At 51.9% G+C, this 24,551-nt stretch overlaps 1 protein-coding gene across 2 annotated transcripts in view; it reads left to right on the top strand.

Moving 5' to 3' along the window:
- MAPK4 (mitogen-activated protein kinase 4) overlaps window positions 1-24,551 on the top strand; it is a 132,761-nt gene that overhangs the window by 60,150 nt on the left and 48,060 nt on the right. For both annotated transcript variants that reach the window (XM_064176677.1, XM_064176676.1), the window contains exons 2-3: window positions 18,378-19,452; window positions 21,488-21,796. In XM_064176677.1, the coding sequence (XP_064032747.1) occupies window positions 19,216-19,452; window positions 21,488-21,796 (546 nt within the window). In that variant the 5' untranslated portion in view covers window positions 18,378-19,215. The remainder of the gene's footprint in view (window positions 1-18,377; window positions 19,453-21,487; window positions 21,797-24,551) is intronic.

Raw genomic sequence — 24,551 nt, forward strand, 5'->3', positions numbered from 1 at the left:
TAGTCATCAAGGCCTGGCCCAGGCTGCCTGGAGCAGTGTTGGAGTCCCCATTCCTGGAGAGGTTTCAAAGCTGTGGAGATGTGCTGTTGGTTTAGTGGTGTCCTGACAGTGCTGGGTTAATGGTTGCATCTGATCAGGTTGCCCCAGGAGGTTAGGGCTGCCCCCTGCCTGGAGGTGTTTATGGCCAGGTTAGATGAGGCCTTGAGCAATCTGGGCTACTGGGAGGTGTCCCTGCCCATGGCAGGAGAATTTGAACTAGGTGGAACTAGATCTTGAAGGTCATTTCCAACCCAAACTGTTCTATGATCTCAAAGGTCCCTTCCAACCCAAACTGCTATGATCTCAAAGGTCCCTTCCAACCCAAACTGCTATGATCTCAAAGGTCCCTTCCAACCCAAACTGTGCTATGATCTCAAAGGTCCCTTCCAACCCAAACTGTTCAATGACTCTAAGCTATTTAAACAGCTGAGACTTCTTTTCCAGAGCAGAAGAAGGGGACCTTCGCCATGTGAATTTGTTTAGCGACAGGTTCTGAGTCTCCAGCACCTCTTTGCAGGTGTGGGACTTTTCTGGCCCTGTTCTTCAAGGGATCAGACCAAGGAAGAGGCTGAAGTTGGAGTGACCCACAGCTGGAAGGACTCACCTGGGGCAGATGGCATCTGTGGGGACAGGCCGGCTGGGCGCGCGGGTCAGGCCGAGTCGGGGGGTAGGAGCGGAAGCCTTTTGCCAAGCAGTTTCTGCAGACCAAAGCAGGCTTTTTGCCTTCCCCACAAAGCCTGCCTGTGTTGTTTCCCCAAGCTGAGCAGGCAGATCTGCCGAGAGACCCAGCCCCAGCCCCCAGACTGAGCGGGATGAGATTTGTCGTGGAGCGGCAGGACTGAGGGGGAAGTTAATCTCCCACAGACACAACTGCAAGCACTTTCGTGAGATCCCAGCACCCTGTTTGGAGGGGCCATCGGCCTCTCTGCTCACAGAGGTACGTCCTGGGGCCCAGGGAGGGTAGGGGTGAGTGGAAGGAGTTGCTTTGCCACCTCTTTGCCTGCTGGCACATGCTGCACATACTTCCTTTGAGGCAAATTCCTCCTGTGGGCTGCTCAGTCCCGGTAAAACAACCTCTAGGGCTGTTCTTGTATAGAATTTTTTTTAATTCCTTTTTTAATAACCATCTTGCTTTTGCTTATCTTGGTCCAGCCCCTCCAGTGATAACACAGGCAAAGCCCTGACCCGTGGTGTCCTGGGGAGCTGAAGGCTCAGCTCTCCATCGAAGCGCCGGCAAGAAAGCGGATCTGCTCCTCTCTTTTGTGAGAAGAAAAGGGTGTAGGTGCCAAACCAAAAGGGCAAAGCCATTTTGCCCCCGTGAGGTATCGTGTTTCTGCTCTGATTTATGGCCAGGGGAGAGGCTTTCTGAGTCACCCGTTCTAGGAATTGCTTGATTTAGGTAACGGAAATCATCCTGCTGCTTTCAAACCGACGTGCCGCCAGCCGGCAGAAAACAAGCCGCTTCTGGCAGGGGGGGGGCTGGAGGAGGAGCAGGGTGGAGGCCACAGGTGCAGCAAAATGTTCTGGCTACGATGCCTCCCTGCCCGTCGTGGGCAGCTCTGCTTAGGCGGATGCCTTCCTAGAGATGGAGCTGAGCTTTTCCATCGTTGTGCCACGTCAGGCACTTCAGTCCGGTGGGAGAGGGTGCGGGTGCTGAGCCCTGTTTGTTCAAGGCACTGTCTGGTCGCTGTCTGGCTGCAAAGCGCCAGGCCTGGAGGGGTTTCGCAGGCTGGGTCCTGCTGGGAAACGTGACCTTTCCTCGTGTCTCGCCTGCGCCCAGCCTCTCGCAGCCTCCTGCCACGGCTGATTTACCCGGGCCCGCTGTCTGGCCGGTGGCAGCCGGGTGACTCCCCTGCGCCGCTTCCAGCCTCTGCGAGTGTCAGCAAGTTCTTCATTGTTCTCTGTTCTTTCTGTCAGCTAATGAGCGTTGTCTGCTTTTTATCTCTTTCCTGAGTGGAATTTGGCCTGGACGCAAGTGCCCGAGCCCTTAAGGAGGAAGAGTCCTGTTTTTCCTGAGAGAGGTTTGGGCAGCAGAAGTGACTTTGCAGCGCTCAGCGCTGCTGCTCCCCTCGCTGATGGTGCCGTGCTCTGCATGGGAGCACTGAATGCCTTTCACCATCCTTCAATTGAGGATTCTGGGATCATTTTTCACAGAATCACAGAATGTCAGGGGCTGGAAGGGACCTCAAAAGCTCATCCAGTCCAACGCCCCTGACAGAGCAAGAGCACCTAGACCAGATCACACAGGAACACATCCAGGCAGCTTTTAGACTATCTCCAAAGAGGGAGGTATTTTGTGCTGCTTCCCTTCGGTTTGGACTTCTCTCTCCAACTTTTACCACAGGATTCCATCTTTCTGGTTGAATCACCACCCCTGCATGTATTTAAGAAGTTGTCTAGATAAGGTGCTCGAGGATGTGTAGGAGTGGCCCTGGTCAAGTCAGATCATGTTTGGACTTGATCTGGATGTATTTAAAAGCCACCTAGATATGGTGCTCAAGGATATGGTGTAGTAGAGTTCCTGATAGAGTTAGGTAATTGTTGGACTTGATAATCTTGAAGGTCTCTTCCAACCACAGGGATTCTGTCCTCCTCCTCCTGGTGCAGTACTGCTTGTGCCTTCTGTCCATCAGCTGGTGGCTGCTCTGCTCATCTCAGTGGGTTTGCATTTGGGTTCTGGTGTCGAAGGCATCTGATGAGTGCTGTCTTTGTAAGGAGAGGTCTATGATAACACTCATGAGCAAGTCATATGTCTGGTTTTGGTACAGCCAGTTGCTCAGGGTGGGATAGATTTCAAAGGAATGAAAGCTCGTCCAGTCCAACGCCTGCCACTCATCAGGGACATCCCCAACTAGAGCAGGCTGCTCACAGCCCCAGACAACCTCACTGGCAGTGCTGCCAGCCATGGGGCAGCTCCCAGCTCTTTGGGCAGCCTTGCACAGGCTCTCACTACCCTCAGTCTCCAATATTTATTCCTTCTCTCCACCTCCCACTTTCAGTCCAAGCCCTCACCCCTTGGTCTGTCACAACAGCCCCTGAGAAAAGTTTGTCCCCATCTGTCTCCTGGGCTCCTTGAAGCACTGCCAGACCACCAGAAGCTCTCCCTGCAGCCTTCTCCCCTGCAGCCTGCCCAAGCCCAACTCTCTCAGCCTGCCCTCCCAGCAGAGCCCTTCCAGCCCTGCCAGCACTGTTGTGGCCTCCTCTTGCCCTGCTCCAACAGGTCCCTGCCTGTGCGGAGCAGTACAGAGCTGCCCCAGCACTGCAGGGGGGCGCTCAGCAGGGTGAAGCAGAGAGGGAGTAAAAGAGGTCTTAACGCAAACCAGATGACTTCAGCTCACCCACGGCACCTGCTGTGCCATGCCCCAGCGGCTGCAGTGAAGCTGGGGAGATGAAACCCCTGTCTAGAGGCCTGGAGTGCACTTGCTGGTTTGCCTGTCACAGGCTCTGACTTGCTGCTGTAAGCAGGTCTGGCATAAAAGGGTCTGATCGTGCCCAGGGCGAGGACTCTGCCGGTGATAATTAGCAAGAGCTTCACTCAGAGGAGCTCGCAGGAGCAGTCCTCTGACTTTGCAGCTTGCTTTTAGACAGGTCCAAGTGCTTGCCAGCATCTGCGTGCAGGCCTGTGATGCTGTCTGGGCTCCCGGGGTAGGGTGTCTCTGGTGGAGACCCCAGCACCAAGGTAGGTGAGGATGCAGAGCAGAAGAGCATTGCTTGTTCTTGGTCACAAAGGCTGGGCAGTTCCTGTTGCTGGCTGTATCGGCTGTGGGGTCTGGGGAGCAGCTCAGGTTTCCAGGGTTGAACTGGTTCTACTGGGGTGAGCTCTTGTCCCCTGGTTTCCTGTTTCTCCATGGTCCCATCTGCCAGATCTGGTCTCCTGACATGCTGTTTTCTCCTGGGGGCTGATGCAGAGCACAACCCTTAGGCATCTGGGCGTGTGGAGGGTCTCAGGATGGGCAGGGCATGAGGCCCCCCAGGTCTGTGATATAAACCTCCTACTTTTGGGAGGCGTAGGAGGTTGCAGAGCAGGGACCCAGATCCCGTAATTTATGGCTCGAGCTGCAGGAGGGAGGGGAAGAGGCTGTTTGCCAAAAGCAGAGCAGAAGCAATCCCTTTACCTGTGTTCATCCCTGAGGGGTGACCTTCCTGGGGCTCTCTGTGGGACGTTCCTGCAGAACCGAGCGCCACGAGCCCATCCTTATTGATCAGAAGGACTAATTAAGTTTCAGCCTTGAAGCAGTTGCCGGCCCTGGGCGCTAAGAGCTGTGGGAGGCTTGCCCAGATTTCCCTCTGCTTCAGTAACTCCGTTACTGTGACTAAAGCTTGGAGAGATTTCTTAAAGACATCCAAGTCCATCACGGGGGCAGCAGGCTCCGAACTGCTCCGTCTCGGTCTAATGCACCCTCTGCCATGGGGTCCCTGCCGTGGGTTGGAGATGGCCTCCACCGTGCGCAGCAGGGATGCTGCTGTGGCCAGGTAAGAGATAAAGGGCGTTTGAAAGGCTTTTGCAAAGAGAGGGAAGGAACAACTGAGTCTCATTGTGCTCTGCCAGATCTACTCGATACAGGAATCAATAAGCCGAGCCTGTACAATGAACACACCCCCACCTCTCCCTGCTAGACCCCTGCTGCTTTCCAGTGTGGTGTTTCATCAGGGGATCATTTGGAAAGGGCTGTTCAGATGTAATGGTTTGCAGGATATGGCCCTTTACAAGATGCTCAAGAGAGAGATGGCTGCTACCCGCCTTTAATTAGCACCTGTGGTGCTCTGTTAATAACAGACATCTTGTTACAACCCTTGAGCTTTGATGAATTCATCCAGCTGGAGAGACCGCCCTCACTTGGCGTGGGTTTGGTGAAGAGGAAGAGCTCAGCACAGCGTCGTGGTTGCGTTTTGAGCCGGGGGATGGCAGCAGGCAACCGATGAGTGGGCACTCAGTGCCCACCCCAAGCCCGTGTGTGGGCACCCAGATCTCACCGAGCCCGAGTGTGGGCACCCAGATCCCCTCTGAGCCTAAATGTGGGTGCCCAGAGCACCTCTGAGCCTGAATGTGGACACCCAGAGCACATCTGAGCCTGTGTATAGACACCCAGAGCCCTTCTAATTTAGTGCAAGAGCACCCAGAGCCCCTCTGAGCCCGAGTGTGGGTACACAGAGGGCATCCAAGCCTGTGTGTGGACATGCAGAGCCCTTCTGAACCCTTGTGAGGGCACCTAGAGCCCCTCTGAATCTTCAAAGGAGTGAAGAGGCTGGTGGGAACATGGAGGTAGCAGGAGCTCCTGAGCCTTCCCTTTGAAGCAGGGCTTTGACCTCACACATGGCTATGAAGCTGGTGGGGTTTCAGGTCTGCAGATCAGGAGACTTTTCCAACAGAGGGAAATGTTGGGATATGCTTTGTGTAAGTATCCCAAAGCTGCAAACTAGGATAGAGAGGGAGTGTGAAAGGGATCAGGGCTGAAGTCAGCCCTCAAGTCCCTTAAAACTGCTCTGCCTTTCTCTTTTACTTCCACCACTCCAGCAAGGCCTTGTCACAGAGTTCCAGCATGGCAGAGGATGGAAGGGAGCTCTGCCATGCAGTCCTGATCCCTTTACAGTGAGGGTGGCAGTCCTGATCCCTTTACAGTGAGGGTGGCAGAGCCCTGGACCAGGCTGCCCAGAGAGGTTGTGGAATCTCCTTCTCTGGAGGCTTTCAAACCCTTCCTGGATGCATTCCTCTGTGCACTGCCCTGGGTGATGCTGCCTTGGCAGGGGAGTTGGGCTGGATGAGCTCTGGAGATCCCTTCCGGCCTCTGTGGTTCTGTGGTACTGTGGTTCTGTGGTACTGTGGTTCTGTGACACTGTAATTCTGTGATACTGTGGTTCTGTGGTACTGTGGCTCTGTGACACTGTAATTCTGTGATACTGTGGTTCTGTGGTACTGTGGTCCTGTGACACTGTAATTCTGTGATACTGTGGTTCTGTGGTACTGTGGTTCTGTGACACTGTGTTTGTGTGACACTGTGGTTCTGTGGTTGTGTGACACGTGGCTTTCCAGTTGTGACAGAACATGGGTTTGTGGGTTTAAGCTAAAAGAGAGGAGACCTACACAAGAGATACAAGGAAGAAATATTTGACACTGAGAGAGAGTGGCAAGAGCCTGGCCTAGGTTGCCTAGAGAGGTGGGAGATGCCCCTGTGCCTGGAATCATTTCAGGAGAGGTTGTCTGGAGCTGTGACCAGCCTGCTCTAGCTGCAGATGTCCCTGCTCATTGTGAAGGGGTTGGATTAGATGACCTTTAAAGGCCTCTTCCAACCCAAACCACTCTATGAATTTTCAGTGAAGGGCTGTATCCTGGAGCAGCTCATCACAGGGGGAGTTTTGGAGTGATGGCCCCTTAATCAGCAACCCCTGCTCTTCCTCTCTCCTTGGTCCCCTGAGTCTACTGGTGTAATGTTTCAGTAGCCTAAGAGCTTGGCCCCAGGCACTTGACCCCCACCCCTCAGATATTTGGACACATTGCTCAGATCTCCTCTCAGCCTTCTCTTCTCCAGACTAAACAGCCCTCAGAGCCCTCAGCCTCTCTTCATAGGGCTGATGCTAAAGTCCCCCAGTCATCCTCGTGGCTCTCTGCTGGCCTCTCTCCAGCAGGTCTCTGTCTCTCCTGCGCTGGAGAGCCCTAAACTGGACACAGCATTCCAGGTGTAGTCTCCTTAGGGCAGAGCAGAGGGGCAGAAGAACCTCCCTAGCTCTGCTGGATGCACTTTCCCTGCTGCCCCCCAGGATGCCATTTGTTCTCTTGGCCACCAGGGCACATTACTGGCCCGTGCAGAGCTTGCTGCCCGCCAGCACTCCGAGGTCTTTCTGCACGGAGCTGCTTTCCAGCAGGGCAGCCCCAACCTGTCCTGCTGCCTGTTGTTATTTCTCCTCAGGTGCAGGACCCTGCACTTGTCCTTATTGAACTCCATGAGGTTTGCCTTCATCCAGCACTCAGCCTGTCCAGATCTCCTTGGATGGCTGCATAGCCTGAGGGGTGTCAGCCACCTTCCATCCCCAGTTTTGTATCAACAGTGAACTTGCTGAAGGTGCACTCAGTGCTCTCATCCAGGTCTTTGATAAAGGCACCGAGCAAAACTGGACCCAGTACTGATCCCTGGGGAGCACCACTGGCTGCAGGCCTCTGTGCCACTGCTGACAACCCTCTGAACTCTGTCATCGAGTCACACAGATGTGATGCTGAGAGATGTGGTTTGCTGGTGGGCTTGACAGTGCTGGATTAGAGGTTGGACTCAGTGGAAAAGACTCAAAGGTCTTTTCCAACCACAATGATTCCATGGTCCCATGGGTTTGGTGTAATTTCGGTTAGAGGAGGTAGAGAGAAGGAAAACAAACAGATGCAGTGGTGAGTCCTGTGGGACTGTGTTGCCTTCTGGTCCCTTGGCTGTGGTCCATCTCCTTGCATTTGCCAGCAGCTTTCTCAGGGATGGTTCAGTCAGAAGGACCCAGCCATGAGAACCAGGACAGGAGCATGGCTTTGCCATCCTTTTACAGATGATTCTGTCCTGGCCTCTCTGTAATTGCTGAAGATGCTGCGTGGTCATCACTCAACTGAGGACAGAGATGTAGCCAGAGGCACCACAAAGCTTTGCTGCTGAGATAGACTGAGGGCTCTTTCTTCCCTTTCAGTCTTGCACAGCTCATTTTCCCTTTCAGTGCTTCTAGAACTCTGCTAATTATTAATAATTAAGCTGACGAGGCAAAACTTGGTTTCCTTCCATTGCATCTACAGTCAGCCAAGAAGCTCAGTGTGGGAGCTAGCGCCATGTCCCCTCCAGCCCTACCTGGTCTCAGCAGTCCCTGTGGAGATTGGCTCAACCTGCCAAGCACTGAGAAACAGGGAGGGTCCTGAGTGATGGGGCTGGGAGGTGAGAGGTGGATTTCAAACCTAGCATGGCACCTTCCTGAAGCATGTTGGCCCAGGTCCTGTTTGCTAAGAGTAGGAAGTTTTGGTTGCTTGCTAAGAGTAGGAAGTTTTGGTTGCTTTTCACGGTTTTGGTGGTTTGTTTTTGGGGTTTTTGGTTGTTGTTTTTTTCCTGTGTTGACATAGAGGAGACCCATGCAGAGACAGGCTTGAGGCTGGGAAGTTGTCTGGCAGTAAAGGACCTGGAGGTGCTGGTTTGCAGCCAAATGAAGGTGACCCAGCATATGCCTGGGTGGCTAAACAGGCAAATGGCATCCTGGCCTGGATTGGCAATAGTGTGGCCAGCAAGAGCAGGGCAGAGATTGTCTACCTGAACTTGAGTACTGGGTTGAGTTTTGGGCTCCTCACTCCAAGAAGGACATTGAGGGGCTGGAGCAGGTCCAGAGAAGGGCAACAAAGCTGGGGAAGGGTCTGGAGAATAGGGCTGAGAGGACCAGCTGACAGAGAGGGGGGTGTTCAGCCTGGAGAAGAGGAGGCTGGAGGGAGACCTTCTGGCTCTCTACAGCTCCCCAAAAGAGCAGAAGCCAGGTGAGGATTGAGCTCTGCTCCCAAGCCACAGATGACAGGACAAGAAGAAATGGCCTCAAGTTGCCACAGTGGAGGTTTAGGTTGGACATGAGAAAGAGTTTCTTCCCTTAGATGGTTGTCAAAGCCTGGCCCAGGCTGCCCATGGCAGTGGTGGAGTCCCCGTCCCTGGAGGGTTTTCAAAGGGCTTTTTGCTGTCAACAACTACCTGCAGGGAGGCTGTAGCCAGGTGGGGTTGGTCTCTTCTGCCAGGCACCCAGCAACAGAACAAGGGGACACAGCCTCAAGTTGTGCCAGGGGAGGTCTAGGCTGGATGTTAGGAGGAAGTTGTTGGCAGAGAGAGTGATTGGCATTGGAATGGGCTGCCCAGGGAGGTGGTGGAGTGTCTGTGCCTGGAGGTGTTGAAGCCAAGCCTGGCTGGGGCACTTAGTGCCATGGTCTGGTTGATTGGCTAGGGCTGGGTGCTAGATTGGACTGGGTGAGCTTGGAGGTCTCTTCCAGCCTGCTTGATTCTATGATTGCTGTGTAGCTGTAGTGCCGAGGGACCTGTTTCAGTGGTGACCTGGCAGTGCTGGGTTATTTAAAGGATTCTCCTATTCCAAATGATTCTCCAATTCCCTAAGGTCTTCATCACAGACTTAGGAAATTCAGGCCAGCCACCACAAGTGGAGAAGCTCCACATTCATTGCAGCCAGATGTACCTCTTGTAGCCCTGTCCTTTCTTAATAGATGCAAATCTGCCCTTCAGCCTTCCTGAGTCAGCCTTCCTGGTCCTCAGACCCCCGCTTCCCGTCTGCCTTCTTGGGATCTAAGCAGTATGCACTCCCTTTCCATTGCCTTGCAGCTGAGGTAACCTTCCCACACAGGTTGTTCTTTCCTGCTGTCCTTGCAGGTCCTCAGCAATTTTTTACTTCCCTTTCCCCTTTGTTTCTCATCTTTATTTCTGCCCCTCCTCTGACCGTGGACCTCTCTGGCTGCAGATCCTTACCAGCAGGAGCAGCTTTCTCTGCTCAGCCCTTTCATTGAGAAGCCAACATTAAATAATTGCTGGGTTGAAGAGAGGCTGTAATTATTTTTGCTTCCAACTGCAGGAGCAGGCAGTGTTTGCCAAACTGCTTGGTAACTGCTGGCAGATGCTCTTCAGAGGATATCTCTTCCCTGCCTGCATCCTTCCCCACTGTCCTATGCTCCACATGCCTTTATTTCAACCATTCACCATTTCCCTCTGCAAATAGCTGTCTTGAAGTGTTAACATTTCTCTTCCACCATTGATGAGTGATGGTACAAACCAGAACAAAGCTCAGCATTTAATGTTGTCCCTGTTGTTGCTCTGGGTAGGTTCTGCTGGAGAACAGGTGGGCACCAGGCCCAGGTGGTGCTTGGAGAGCAAAGGGCCAGGCTGTGAACCCACTGCTGGAGCAGCTCTGCTGATGGAGGGCTGTAGGAGAAGCATTTTCCTGGCATGAGGAACACAATGGGGGCAGACCCACTGCAATTACATTTTGTTTTCCCACTCTGAGCACCACTTGGTCTGGTTGGCAGTCTGAGATGTACCTGTGCAAGGTCACAGCTCCTGTCATGCCAGCAAGGCCAAGTGCCAGGTTTTACCCCTGGGTCACTACAACCCCATGAGTGCTCGAGGCTTGGGACAGGGTGGCTCCTTAACCAAGTGTGATGGTTTGGGGGTTACCCCGCCCCCCCACACTTTTGAATTTGCCCCAGCTAACTCAGACGGACCCTGGGAATATAGATGAAGCAATTTATTTACAGCTAGCAGAATTTACAAGCAGCTATTTACAATATATACAGTTATATACAATTATATACAGAAATATACAAAGGATAAACAATACAAAAGCACAACTCCCCTCCCAGAAACCAAGGTCCCCAGGAGGGGCTCTCAAACCACCCCAACACCTCCCCCCGGCCCTCTCAACCTTACCCCAGTTCTCAGGAAGAAGAGAGGTGCAGCCAAGAGGTTAGGGAGCAGGGTTAGTAGGAGCAGGGTTAATGAGATGTGACCAGGTCTAAGGCAAAAGCAAGAGAGAGAAACAAAATGGAGAAAAAGTCTTTCTTCTTCCCAGAGTTCTCAGCGTAACTGTGAGAGAAGTTGACATCAATTGTTTTCATTTCAATGCCCGTTATCTAGTTCTGTTACCAAAACATTCCAGCTTGCTTCAAACTAGCACAATCCACCCCTGTCTACTTCGCTCAGAGTATCGCTGAGAATTATCCAATCTAATCTAAACCAGTATTTACACTAAAACAATATATACAAGTTCAGTTCACACTTCAATCAGATATAGGTGATTCAAAAGCTCAGAACAGGGACTCCCAGGTGATGTTGGGTTCGTGCTCACGTACTGTAGATTCTATCGTGGATTCTCTCAGTGTTGGGCGCCGATGTTACCTAGAACAGAAAACTCCTAACAGCTTGAATTTAAACTCTCTCAGCTAAGGTTAAATTTCTCTGTGGAATACACTGGATTTCACCATTCTCCTGCATTACCCAGTATGTGTGACCAGGACCTTCAGCAGAAACCACCCCTCGGACAGGTTTCCCTTCCCCCAAACAGTTTTCCCTAACAGATTCTTTTCACGTACAACAGGAACTTTATCACCGTCTACTGTTTGGACCAAATCTGATTGTGCAGGTCCTGCTCTGTTTACTGAACCTCTACTATTTACCAACCAAGTAGCTTGTGCTAAATGTTTGTCCCAGTTTTTCAGAGTTCCACCCCCCATGGCTTTTAGGGTGATTTTCAGCAAACCATTGTAGCGCTCAATCTTCCCTGAAGCTGGTGCATAGTAGGGTATGTGATAGATCCATTCAATACCATGCTCTTTGGCCCAGTTTTTCACAAGATTGTTCTTGAAATGAGTACCATTGTCTGACTCAATTCTTTCTGGAGTTCCATGTCTCCACAATATCTGTCTCTCCAAACCAACAATGGTGTTACGTGCAGTAGCATGTGGAACTGGATAGGTTTCCAACCATCCAGTGCTGGCTTCTACCATCGTCAGCACATACTGCTTGCCAGAACGAGATCGAGGTAAAGTGATGTAGTCAATCTGCCAGGCTTCACCATACTTGTACTTTGACCATCTCTCACCATACCATAAGGGCTTAATTCGCTTAGCCTGCTTAATAGCAGCACAAATGTCACAGTCATAGATGACTTGGGTGATAGCGTCCATGGACAAGTCAATTGACCTATCGCGAGCCCATCGGTATGTTCCATCTCTGCCTTGATGTCCAGATGAGTCATGGGCCCACCGAGCTAAGAACAGCTCACCTCGGTGTTTCCAATCAAGGTCAATGTCAAGTTCAGAGTTGGTATCAACTTGAGCAATCTTAGCAGCTTGGTCTGCCTTCTGGTTGTGGTGATGTTCCTCATTGGCTCTGCTCTTAGGCATGTGTGCATCTACGTGCCGCACCTTCACTGGAGTTCTCTCCAGCCGTGCATCAATGTCCTGCCATAGATCAGCACACCAAATAGGCTTTCCTTTCCTCTGCCAACCATTCTTCTTCCAGTCCTTTAGCCAACCCCATAGAGCATTGGCTACCATCCACGAGTCGGTGTAGAGGTAAAGGATAGGCCAATTCTCACGTTCAGCCACATCAAGAGCAAGTTGAACAGCTTTTACCTCAGCGAACTGACTGGATTCTCCTTCGCCATCTTTCGTTTCGGTAACTCTCCTGGTTGGACTCCAAACTGCTGACTTCCATATTCGCTTGTTCCCAACAATACGACAGGAACCATCTGTGAACAAAGCATAGTTCTTTTCCTGATCAGAGAGATCACCATAGGGAGGAGCTTCCTCAGCACGAGTTATTTTCTCCTCTGGAGGTTTGGAACAGTCTGTGCCTTCCGGCCAGTTGGTGATCACCTCCACCAGACCAGGTCGGTCAAGATTACCCATTCGTGCTCGTTGGGTTATCAAAGCCATCCATTTAGACCAGGTTGCATCTGTGGCATGATGTGGTGATGAACCTTTGCCCTTGAACATCCAGTTAAGAACTGGCAGTCTAGGAGCTAAAAGTAACTGTGACTCAGTTCCAATCACTTCAGAAGCTGCTTTCACTCCCTCATAGGCTGCTAGAATCTCTTTCTCAGTTGCAGTGTAATTTGTCTCTGAACCTCTGTAACAACGTCCCCAGAAACCAAGTGGACGTCCACGTGTCTCATTTGGAGCTCTCTGCCAAAGACTCCAAGTTGGACCATTGTCACTGGCAGCCGTGTACAGAATGTTTTTAATGTCCGGACCAGATCTCACAGGTCCCAAGCCCACTGCATGGACTACTTCTCGCTTGATTTGATCAAAGGCTGCTTGTTGTTCAGGTCCCCACTTGAAATTGTTTCTCTTACGAGTCACATCATGCAGAGGTTTGACAATCTGACTGAAACCAGGAATGTGTAGTCTCCAAAATCCCACCACACCAAGAAAAGCAAGTGTGTCCTTCTTACTGGTGGGAACTGCCATGGTAGAGACTTTGTTGATCACATCCTGAGGAATGTAACGGCGACCATCCTGCCACCGCACTCCCAGAAACTGAATTTCTTTGGCAGGTCCTTTGACCTTGTCTCTCTTAATGGCAAAACCTGCTTGCAATAGAATGTCAATGATTTTGTTACCTTTCTCGAAGACTTCCTCAGCAGTTTGGCCCCACACAATGATGTCGTCGATGTACTGGATGTGCTCTGGAGCTTTACCTTTCTCCAGTGCATTGTGGATGACTGAATGACAGATGGTTGAGCTGTGTTTCCACCCCTGAGGCAAACGATTGAACTGGTACTGGATTCCTCTCCAGGTGAATGCAAACTGAGGCCTGCACTCCTTTGCTATGGGAATAGAGAAGAAAGCATTAGCAATGTCTATGGTTGCATACCATTTAGCCTCCTTCGATTCCAGCTCGTACTGGAGTTCCAGCATGTCCGGCACAGCTGCGCTCATGGGTGGCGTCACCTCGTTGAGGGCACGAAAGTCAACTGTGAGTCTCCAGTCGCCCGTAGGTTTACGCACAGGCCAGATGGGACTGTTGAAAGGTGAATGAGCTTTCTCGATGACAGCCTGACTCTCCAGTTGACGAATCAGCTGATGAATGGGCAACAAAGAGTCACGGTTAGTTCTGTACTGTCTGTGATGAACAGTTTGAGTTGCAATTGGCACTTCCAGATCCTCTATGTCATGATGTCCCACAATTGCAGATTCATCAGAAAGTTCAGGTCTAATAGACAATTTCAATTTATCATCCTCAATCTCTACAGATGCTATTCCAAAAGCCCATTTATGACCCTTAGGATCTTTGAAACAACCTTGTCTCAAAAAGTCAATTCCCAAAATGCAAGGCGCATCAGGACCAGTTACAATAGTATGTGTCTTCCACTCTTTACCAGTTAAACTGATCTCAGCCTGTACCTTAGTTAACTCTTGAGATCCACCAGTGATTCCAAAGATAGATATGGACTCTGTCCCTTTACAATTAGATGGCAATAAAGTACACTGAGCACCTGTGTCAACTAAAGCCCTGTATTTCCGAACTCTTGAACTGCCAGGCCACCTAATGAATACATTCCAATAGATTCGGTTCTCTCCACTATCCCTTTCCTCCTCCTGGCTGGAGGCAGGGCACCCCTAATGCTGAGCATGGCATGTAGGGTGTACACAATGATTGGTGTTGTTGTGAGAGGAATTGCAACTGTTGGAACAATTGCAGTTGCTCTCGGGAGCTGAAGAAGTGACAGCTACTTTCCTGGCATTATTGCCTCTGTTTCTGCCACTCTGCAGATCCCTGACCCTCTTTGAAAGAGCTGAAGTAGGTTTACCATCCCATTTGTTCATGTTCTCCCCGTATGTGTCACGCAGAAGTATCCACAGTGACGCACGTGATTGCTGCTGTCTGGGTGGAATTTGTCTCCTCCTGGGCTGGAATTGCCTTGCAGGAGGTGGGTGTCTGTTCCTGACTGCAGAAACATGCACCCATTCAGATGATGCAGGAATGGTATCCTTTACCAGATTTTTGAGATCCTCCTTCAGTTCTTTCATGGTATTCTCAAAACCGTCTTTCATGCCCTTTATTTCAGAAGTCATAGTTTTTATGGCACAGATTATACCAGAATGTGACAAGCTGTCCTCAATCTGCCTGAGCTGGTCAGTGAATTCACCAACAGTGAAAGATCTTCCATTATCACTCCTTGCTAGAAACTTACTGGCCAAGATGTTAGCATAGGATGAAGGAGCAAGCTTAATCAGCTTCTTCATGAGACCTGTTCCCAAAGGAATATCGTCAGGTTCATGAGTGCCATGATCTCCATAAAGCACTTCCTTCACAGCAAACTCCTTCAGAAGCTTAATTCCCTGCTCAACAGTGTTCCACTTCTTGGCAGCCCATGGCAAATCATCTCGGGAAGGATATCTCATAGCCACAGCCAACAAAAGGCGTGTCCACAAGCTAACCCTACCAAGAGGACTTGCTAGGTGTTTGTCCACTCCACTCTCCTTAGTGAGTGGTCCCAGCTGCTTGGCAGACTTGTCTCCTACCTGCAGAGCATTAGCACCAATGCCACGGCATCTCACTAGCCAGCTTAAGATTGGCTCACCTGATTCCCTTGTGTATTCCTTCCTAACTTCCCTGACCTCTCTGAGTGGATCCTTGGAGCCCTGGATGTCATCTTCCTCCTCTTCCTCCTGTTGTTCTGGTGGTGCCGGGCCTAACAGAACCTTCCTCATAGCATTCCTAAACTCATGGGAACCATCCTCTCTCTTGGCAGCTAACCTCACAGCACTCCTCTCACTTGAGTATTGTTGTCTCAGCACATCTACAAGGTCTCGCAGACTAACTGCCTCCTCTTCCTCTTCTCCTTGCTGCTGATCACCAGATGTCCCCTGTCTTACATCCTCCTGTGAACCACTCTTTGTCTTAGCTTTTGCCTTAGCAGGTGCCAGAAGGGCCTGAGCAGCAACAGACTTGGATGTGTCTGCTGGAGGATTTGAATCTTTAGGAGTCTGACTTGGAGAGTTCGAATCTTTAGGGGTCTGACTTGGAGCATTTGTATCCTTAGGGGTCTGACCTGGAGCTTGTGAGTTCAAATCTGCCTTGCTTTTAACAGGAGGATTTTGGTTCTGGTCTGCTGGCTGGGGGTTCGAATTAGCTGAGCTGGTGTCATTAGGATTTGGACTGACTGGGCTAGCATTACTAGCACTAGTAGTATTATTTGCCTGTCCTCCTGGGATGCCTGCCAACCCTGAGGTGTTATCATTTTTGCTGGGAACATTCTGATTTTGGGTACCTGCCTGTCCTCCTGAGGCTCCTGCTGAACTCTGCCCGTTATTGTTTTTGTTTTTGCTATCATTGTTTACGTTATTGGCAGGAACACTGGCTGTGTTCCCAGCACTTGGAGAAGGAGGGGCAGAGGCTGGCAAGGGGGAAGCCGATAACTGTGTTCCCTTGTTTTGCTGTGAAAGAGACTGCTTCTGAGACACAGAATTTTTCCTAGCTCTTACAGAAACTGGTTTTGAATTTTTCACCAATAATGTCAAAATTAATATGAATATTAAAATCATGAGGCAAATATTAAAAACTGTGAGAAGAAAAACAGTTTTACACGAGCATGTACCTAAACAAACAGTTGGAATTCCTGTCTTAGGCTGAATAACTCTCATTAGAGCCATATTTAAAGCAGAATTTCTATTGGTTGTCACATTATTGACCAGAGCTCCTGTAATGTCCTTGGTAATATTCTCAGAGATATTAAAACCAGCATAACCAAGAATAAAATCACCCCAGCTCCAGAACATGTTTGAAAGCTTAACTTTAGCCTTCTTAAAAACTACATGAAGTAAGAAATAACCAATTTGATCTTTGATCCAGTTGTACACAAAAAAACAGAAAACAGGCCACACAGCAATCCCCACCAAGTACAATAGCTGCTTGATTAGCTTCATCTTAATTCCCAGAGCTAATTTTCCAATCACTCCAAAATATCTAGCCCCACGTTGGGAAAGCCAATAAAAAAAAATGTGATGGTTTGGGGGTTACCCCGCCCCCCCACACACTTTTGAATTTGCCCCAGCTAACTCAGACGGACCCTGGGAATATAGATGAAGCAATTTATTTACAGCTAGCAGAATTTACAAGCAGCTATTTACAATATATACAGTTATATACAATTATATACAGAAATATACAAAGGATAAACAATACAAAAGCACAACTCCCCTCCCAGAAACCAAGGTCCCCAGGAGGGGCTCTCAAACCACCCCAACACCTCCCCCCGGCCCTCTCAACCTTACCCCAGTTCTCAGGAAGAAGAGAGGTGCAGCCAAGAGGTTAGGGAGCAGGGTTAGTAGGAGCAGGGTTAATGAGAGGTGACCAGGTCTAAGGCAAAAGCAAGAGAGAGAAACAAAATGGAGAAAAAGTCTTTCTTCTTCCCAGAGTTCTCAGCGTAACTGTGAGAGAAGTTGACATCAATTGTTTTCATTTCAATGCCTGTTATCTAGTTCTGTTACCAAAACATTCCAGCTTGCTTCAAACTAGCACACCAAGTCAAGGAGAAAGGCACAAAGTTCATGGAATTTGTGAGGCCAATTGTGTGAGAATGAACAAGGCCAAGTGCTGGGTCCTCTGTTGGGTCCCAAACACCCCCTGCAGTGCTCCAGGCTTGAGGCAGAGTGGCTGGAATCTGCTGGAAAAGGCTGGAAAAGGACCTGGGAGTGCTGGGTGACTGAAGCTGAAAATGAGCCAGAGTGTGCCCAGATGGGCAAGAAGGGCACGAGCAGCCTGGCCTGGATCAGCAATAATGTGGGCAGCAGGGCTAGGGCAGCGGTTGTCCCTCTGAACTCAGGGCTGGTGAGGCCTTACCTTGAGTGCTGGGTTCAGTTTTTGGCTTCTTACTCCGTGAAGGACATTGAGAGGCTGGAACAGGTCCAGAGAAGGGCAACAAAACTGGGGAAGGGTCTGGAGAACAGGACAGGGGAAGAGCAGCTGAGGGAGCTGGATGTGAGGAGGAAGTTGTTGAGCAGGAGAGTGGTGAGAGGCTGGAATGAGTTGCCCAGGGAGGTGGTTGAGGCCCCATGGCTGGAGGTGTTTAAGGCCAGGCTGGCTGAGGCTGTGGCCAGGCTGCTTTAGGGTAGGGTGTATCTGGGCATGGCAGGAGGGTTGGAACTAGATGATCCTTGTGGTCCCTTCTAACCTTAACTGATTCTGTGAGATGGGAACGTTTAGTCCAGAGAAGAGAGGGCTGAGAGGGGAGACCTTCAGGCTCTCTACAGCTCCCTGAGAGGAGGTTTGGCCTTTTCTGCCAAGGAACAAGTGATAAGACAAGAGGAAATGGCCTCAATTTGCACCAGAGGTGGTTTAGGTTGGACATGAGGAACAATTTCTTCTCTGAAAGGGTTGCCTAAGCCCATCCCAGGCTGCCCAGGGCAGCAATGGAGTCCTCATCCCTGGAGGGGTTTCAAAGCAGTGTGGCTGTGTTGCTGGTTCAGTGGTGACCTGGCAGTGCTGGGTTGGACTTGACAATCTAAAATGTCTCTTTCAACCAAAACAATTCTATGATTTGATGGTCCTATGAACTCCAGGCTGCAGCCTGAACCCTGAACTCAGGGATTGTGACACTTGGTTTTTGAAGCTCTTTGCAGGGTGGCACCACCTTGCCTGCCCAAGCAATTTTGGTCTTTGGGAGCTCAAAAACTTGGCATCCCTCTCTGCTTTCAGGCAGGGAAGGTTCACAGTGCTGAGGCCTGCTGCTGTGCTTTTCTGGCTATGTGCTTTAGGCAGTGTGCTGGAGGTTGACCTTCAGCAAGCCATCCATGTGGGCAGTGCTGTCATCCGATGAATCCATCTCTTCTGTTCCAGGAGGAGGGGCTGAGACCTGTTGAGGGATAACGGGTGGCCGCGCAGCGCAGGGAGCATCTCCAGCGAGCTGTGAAGATCAGATGGCTCTTGGCTGCAGCAGCAGGAGACTTACAAAGGGAAAGTGTGGGAACTGCAAGTGCTCTGCTGAGGGCTGCTCCTAAAGTGATTCCTGCTCCGCAGAACGCCCTACTGCAACCTGCTGGTGAGGAGGATGGGATCTGCCCACCCTGAAAGGGGAGTGACAAGAAGGGTGAAGCTTTGCTGACTCGGGCAGCCTGGCCGGTGCCTGGATGCACCTCCCTGGTGGGGAAAGCGCTGTCAAAACCAGTGGACAGGGAGGGTTTGGGGTGGCAGAGGGGCCATGGGGCTGCTGTGGGCACTGCCCCACGGCTGGGCCATCCAGTTGTCCCAGCACTGAGGCTTTGGGGACGCAGAATCGGGTGTCCAGCTCCATCAACAGCTCTGCTCTTCATCATTGCCTCGAGGACGTCGGAGAAGGAGGGCAAAGAAGTGGCTGAAAAATGTAGGAGTGCTGATTGGTTTTGTTTTTAAGCCTCCAGAAATAGAACCTTTCTGTTTTCCTAGAGACTTCTGGGCTGCGTTTCTCCCACGCCGCTCGGGGAGCTTCTTCTCCCCAGCTCAAAGCATTTAATCTCGGCGTGCCCGCTCTCGGGTCTACCTTCACAGCATCCAGGCCTCACCACAGAGCCATGGGCTTGGCTCCAGCCCACCCCCTCCAGCAACTATGAGGCGCTGCCTTTCCCGCTGCCATCGCGATCGGGAAGCCCTCGGACTTTTCAAGTGACGGCAGGGGGAGGGAAGCAGCAGTTGGAGAGGGATGGCAGAGAAGTGCGACTGCATCGCCAGCATGTACGGGTACGACCTGGGCTGTCGCTTCGTCAACTTTCGGCCCCTGGGCTTCGGGGCCAACGGGTTGGTGCTGTCGGCCCTGGACAGCAAGAGCTGCCGCAAAGTGGCGGTGAAGAAGATCACCATCGGCGACGCGCGCAGCATGAAGCACGCGTTCCGTGAGGTGAAGATCATCCGCCGCCTGGACCACGAGAACATCGTCAAGGTGCCTGACAGGGGCTTGCAGGAGGGCTGGGGAGGGACTGTTGACAAGGTCTTGTTATGACAGGAGGAAGAGGGGTGGGTTTAGATGGGTAGAAGGGAGATGGAAACTGAATGTGAGGAAGGAGTTGTTTGCAGGGAGGGTGGCAAGGCACTGGCGCAGGTTGCTCAGGGAGGTTGTGGAGCACAGAAGCACCGAATGGGATCTCAGATCACATTCGGTGCTTCTGTGCTCCACAACCTCCCTGAAGGTGTTCAAGGCCTGGTTGAGTGAGAGTATGGAGGTAATATAGTGGCACAGGTTGTCTCCAGGGCAGCTGGCCTCCTGAGCTGGCAGATGGAGTCAGGGACCTGTATAGTACCCCTCTAATCCAGGAGGAAGCAGAAAGGGACCTGCTGAGCCACTTGGATCCTCACAAGTCTATGGGATCAGATGCTTCCGTCCTAGGGTGCTGAGAGAGCTGGCAGCTGAGCTGGCCAAGCCACTCTCCATCATTTATCAGCAGTCCTGGCTCAGTGGAAAAGTCCCTGGAGGCTGGAAGCTGCCAATGTGATACCCATCCACAGGAAGGGTCAGGAGGAGGAATGGGGAAATGACAGAGCTGTCAGCCTGAGCTCAGTGCCAGGCAAGGTGATGGAGCAGAGCATCCTGAGTGCCATCACACAGCACCTACAGGACGGCCAAGGGATCAGGCCCAGCCAGCAGGGGTTTAGGAAGGGCAGGTCCTGTCTCACCAACCTGAGCTCCTTTCATGATCAGGTTCCTGCCTGGTGAGTGTGGGGCAGGCTGTGGATGGAGTCTGCCTGGACTGCAGCAAAGCCTTTGACACTGTCTGCCACAAGCAGCTCCTAGCACAGCTGGCAGCTCCTGTGGCTTAGACAGATTGACTCTGAGATGGGTCAAGAAGTGGTTGGAGGACAGGGCGCAGAGAGTGGTGGTGAATGGTGCCACAGTCAGCTGGCAGCTGGCACTGGTGCTGTGCTCCAGGGATCAGTGCTGGGCACAGTCCTGTTCAGTGTCTTCATTGATGATCTGGAGCAGGGCATTGAGTCCAGCAGCAGTGAGTGTGCAGGTGGCACCAAGCTAGGAGCAGCTGTGGAGCTGTTGGAGGGGAGCAGAGCCCTGCACAGGGACCTGGCCAGGCTGCATGGGTGGGCAGAGGCCAAGGGCATGAGAGTGAACAAGGCCAAGGGCAGGGTTCTGCACTTTGGCCACAGCAAGCCCAAGCAGCACTGCAGGCTGGGGCCAGAGTGGCTGAGAGCAGGCAGGCAGAGAGGGCCCTGGGGGTGCTGTGAGAGAGCAGCTGCAGAGGAGGCAGCAGTAGTGCCCAGGTGGGCAGCAGAGCCAGTGGCATCCTGGGCTGGCTCAGGAGCAGTGTGGGCAGCAGCACAAGGGAAGTTCTTGTGCCCCTGTGCTCAGCACTGCTCAGGCCACCCTGCAGTGCTGTGTCCAGCTCTGGGCTCCTGCATTGCAGAGAGCTGCTGAGGTGCTGGAAGGTGTTGAGAGCAGGGCAGCAAGGCTGGGGAGGGGCCTGGAGCACAGCCCTGTGAGGAGAGGCTGAGGGAGCTGGAGGGGTGCAGCCTGCAGCAGAGGAGGCTCAGGGCAGAGCAGATTGCTGCCTGCAGCTGCCTGCAGGGAGGCTGTAGCCAGGTGGGGTTGGGCTCTTCTCCCAGGCAGCCAGGGACAGAAGAAGGGGACACAGTCTCAAGCTGTGCCAGGGGAGGTCTAGGCTGGATGTTGTTAGGAAGTTATTGTCAGAGAGAGTGATTGGCATTGGAATGGGCTGCCCAGGGAGGTGGTGGAGTGGCTGTGGCTGGAGGTGTTGAAGCCAAGCCTGGCTGGGGCACTTAGTGCCATGGTCTGGTTGATTGGCCAGGGCTGGGTGCTAGGTTGGACTGGATGAGCTTGGAGGTCTTTTCCAACCTGGTTGGTTGTATGACCTGTTCTAGTGGGAGATGTCCCTCCCTTTGGTGGGGGGATTGTAACTGGATGATCTCTGAGGTCCCTTCCAACCTAAACTGTTCTGTGATTCTATAAGGTCTACGAAGTGCTGGGGCCCAAAGGCACCAACCTGCCTGGGGACTTCTTCAAGTTCAACATGGTCTACATCGTCCAGGAGTACATGGAGACAGACCTGGCCCGGCTGCTGGAGCAGGGCAAGCTTGCTGAGGAGCATGCCAAGCTCTTCATGTACCAGCTGCTGCGGGGCCTGAAGTACATCCACTCGGCCAACGTCCTGCACCGTGACCTCAAGCCGGCCAATATCTTCATCAGCACTGAGGACCTGGTGCTGAAGATTGGCGACTTTGGGCTGGCCAGGATCGTGGATCAGCATTACTCACACAAGGTAGGGGGCACTGCCTCGGCCAGGCTGCTGCTGTCTTGGTGAGCTGCTGACCAGGATAGGGAGGGTGAAGCAGGCAGACCATAGAATGGTCTTGGGAGGTTCTTCTCCCCCTCTACTCTGCCCCTGTGTGACCACACCTGGAATGCTGTGTCCAGTTTTGGGCTTCCCAGTTCAGGAGAGAGGGACCTTCTGGAGATAGTCCAACAGAGAGTCACAAGGATGAGTGGGGGACTTTAGCATCTCCGCTGTTCAGAGGGACTGAATGTTCTGAGGGCTGTTTGGTCTGGAGAAGAGAAGGCTGAGAGGAGATCTGAGCAGTGTCCAAATATCTGAGGGGTGGGGGTCAAGTGCCTGGGCCCAAGCTCTTTTTGGGTGGTTGGCAGCAGTAAAGCCAAGGAACAACAACTACAAACTGGAGCAGAGAAGGTTTCAGCTCCAGATGAGGAGAAACTTCTTTACAGTGAGGGTGGCAGAGCCCTGGAGCAGGCTGCCAGAGAGGTTGTGGAATCTCCTTCTCTGGAGGCTTCCAGACCCTGCCTGGATGCATTTCTGTGTGAGCTACCCTGGGTGATGCTGCCTTGGCAGGGAGATTGGGCTGGATGGATTATGGTATTCTGTGAAGGTTAAAGGTCATCTTCCACCCCCACCTGCCACAAGCAGGGACACCTTGCTCAAGGCCCTGTCCAGCCTGGTTGTGAACACCTCCAGGGAGGGGACATCCACAACCTCCCTGGGCAACCTGCTGCAGTGTCTCACCACTCTTACTATAAAGAGTCCACCATACAAAGAATGCACTGTGTTAGAGCTTCCTTGGAGAAACTGGTCCTTGAGGCTGTTCAGGCAGCTTCCAAGGTGGCCACTTCTGGTGGCTGTCCTCTCTGCCCCAGGCCAGGATGTGTTTCTCAGCCAAAGCCTGTGGGCTGAGCTCATCCAAGTTCACCCAGGGCTCTTCAGTGCTGCAAAGCAGGACCCAAGAAGAGTTCAAATGCCATTCAGAGGCCTTTCATTGCTTTGTATTGCATATGTACAACCCTAGTCCTCACCTATGTGCCAATCAGCTTCTTAAAGCCCCAGCTCTGCCCAAATTCCACTTACACCATTACAGGAAAGGAGAGATGCCTCTGAGAGATACAGTCAGATTCTGTCATCTGAGGTCAAGACCCAAACAATCTTTTTTGCTCTGTGCTACTTAAATAGTTAGACAATGAAATAACTGTGAGTGGCTGGAGACAGCCTGGTGAGTGCCCCACAGCTGCCCTGCTTGGGGCAGGGGATGCCCAGAACCCTCCAAGCACCCCAGCCAGGGCATCCCCTGCACTCCCATCCCTTGGTCTGTGCACACCTTCTTAGAATTACAGAGTCACATAATCACTTTGGTTGAAAGAGACCTTTTAAAACTATCATGTCTGGCTGTATAACCCAACACTGCCAGGTCACCACCAAACCATGTCCCTCAGCACGACAGCTTACACGGCTTTGAAATCCCTCCAGGGATGAGGACTCCATCACTGCCCTGGGCAGCCTGGTCTAGGCTTTGACCACCTTATTGGGGAAGAAATTCCAATCTAAACCTCTCCTGACACAACTTGAGGCCATTTCCTCCTGTCCTGTCACTTGTTCCTTGGGAGAAGTCACCAACCCCCACCTGGCTCCCACCTCCTTTCAGGGAGCTGTAGAGAGCCAAAAGGTCTCACCTCAGCTTTCTTTTCTCCAGGCTAAACACCTCCAGCTCCCTCAGTTGCTCCTCCTCAACCCTGTTCTCCAGGCCCTTCACCATCTTCACTGCCCTTCTTTGGACACACTTCAGCACCTCAGTGTCCTTCATGTAGCCTTGTCCTTCTCCTGGCAATCTGGCTGGAGCAAAGAAGGAGGGAAAGGAGTGAACCAAAATGCAGGCAAATTAATTCCTGGCCTTGAGAAGAGGAAATCTGTCCTGTCTTTGGGAGGCCTGGATCAGTTTTCCTCTCCCACTGCTGTCACCTGCTTCTCCTCACTGGACACTGGGAAGGGACTTCTTCATGATGAGCATAGTGAAACTTTGGAACAGGTTTCCCAGAGATGTGATGGAGGCCCCATCCCTAGGGACATTCATGTTCAAACCTGATGGGGCCTTGAGCAACCTGATCTTGTTGGAGTTGTCCCTGCTGGCTGCAGAGGGGTTGGACAAGATGACCTTTGAAGGTCCCCTGCATCCCAAACTGTTTGATTATTCTGTGATCTGTCTAAGGAGAGCTCAAACTCCCTCCTAAGAGATGCTTTCTAACAAGGAATTAGGGACCCCTCCATGGCCTCCTTCATAAAGGGTCACACCTCACAGCCACCCTGGTGGGGCTGCTGGGGACTCTTCCTGGCCCTGAAGAAAGAAAGGTTGGAGGTGGGAGCATCTGATGGTGGCTTTACTGGTGGGAGCAGTGGCTGTGCAGGCAGGCAGGGTGGGAAGGAGACAAAGGGGAATGGGTGGGAAGTCTCCCTAACACACAGTCCTGATGCTAATGGGTTTTGAAGGGAGCTGTAGATGTTTCATGCAAGTTGCCTTCCAGGCTGGAGCTTTTGAGCAGTGGAGGAGCATGGTGGAAGCTTCATCAGCTCATGGATCCATGTATTCCTGGGAGAAAGCAAAGTATCATGTGGTCTGCACCAGTAGACATGATACAGTCTGGCTTCTGGTTGAAGTCACTCTCTGGTATTGCAAAGAGCTAAAAAAAAATCTATTTTCTTCAGCTGGCTGTTTGTGGGGATGAGTTCTGTGTCCCAG

This window comes from Pogoniulus pusillus, chromosome Z (assembly GCF_015220805.1).
Source record: "Pogoniulus pusillus isolate bPogPus1 chromosome Z, bPogPus1.pri, whole genome shotgun sequence".
Lineage (NCBI taxonomy): Eukaryota > Metazoa > Chordata > Aves > Piciformes > Lybiidae > Pogoniulus > Pogoniulus pusillus.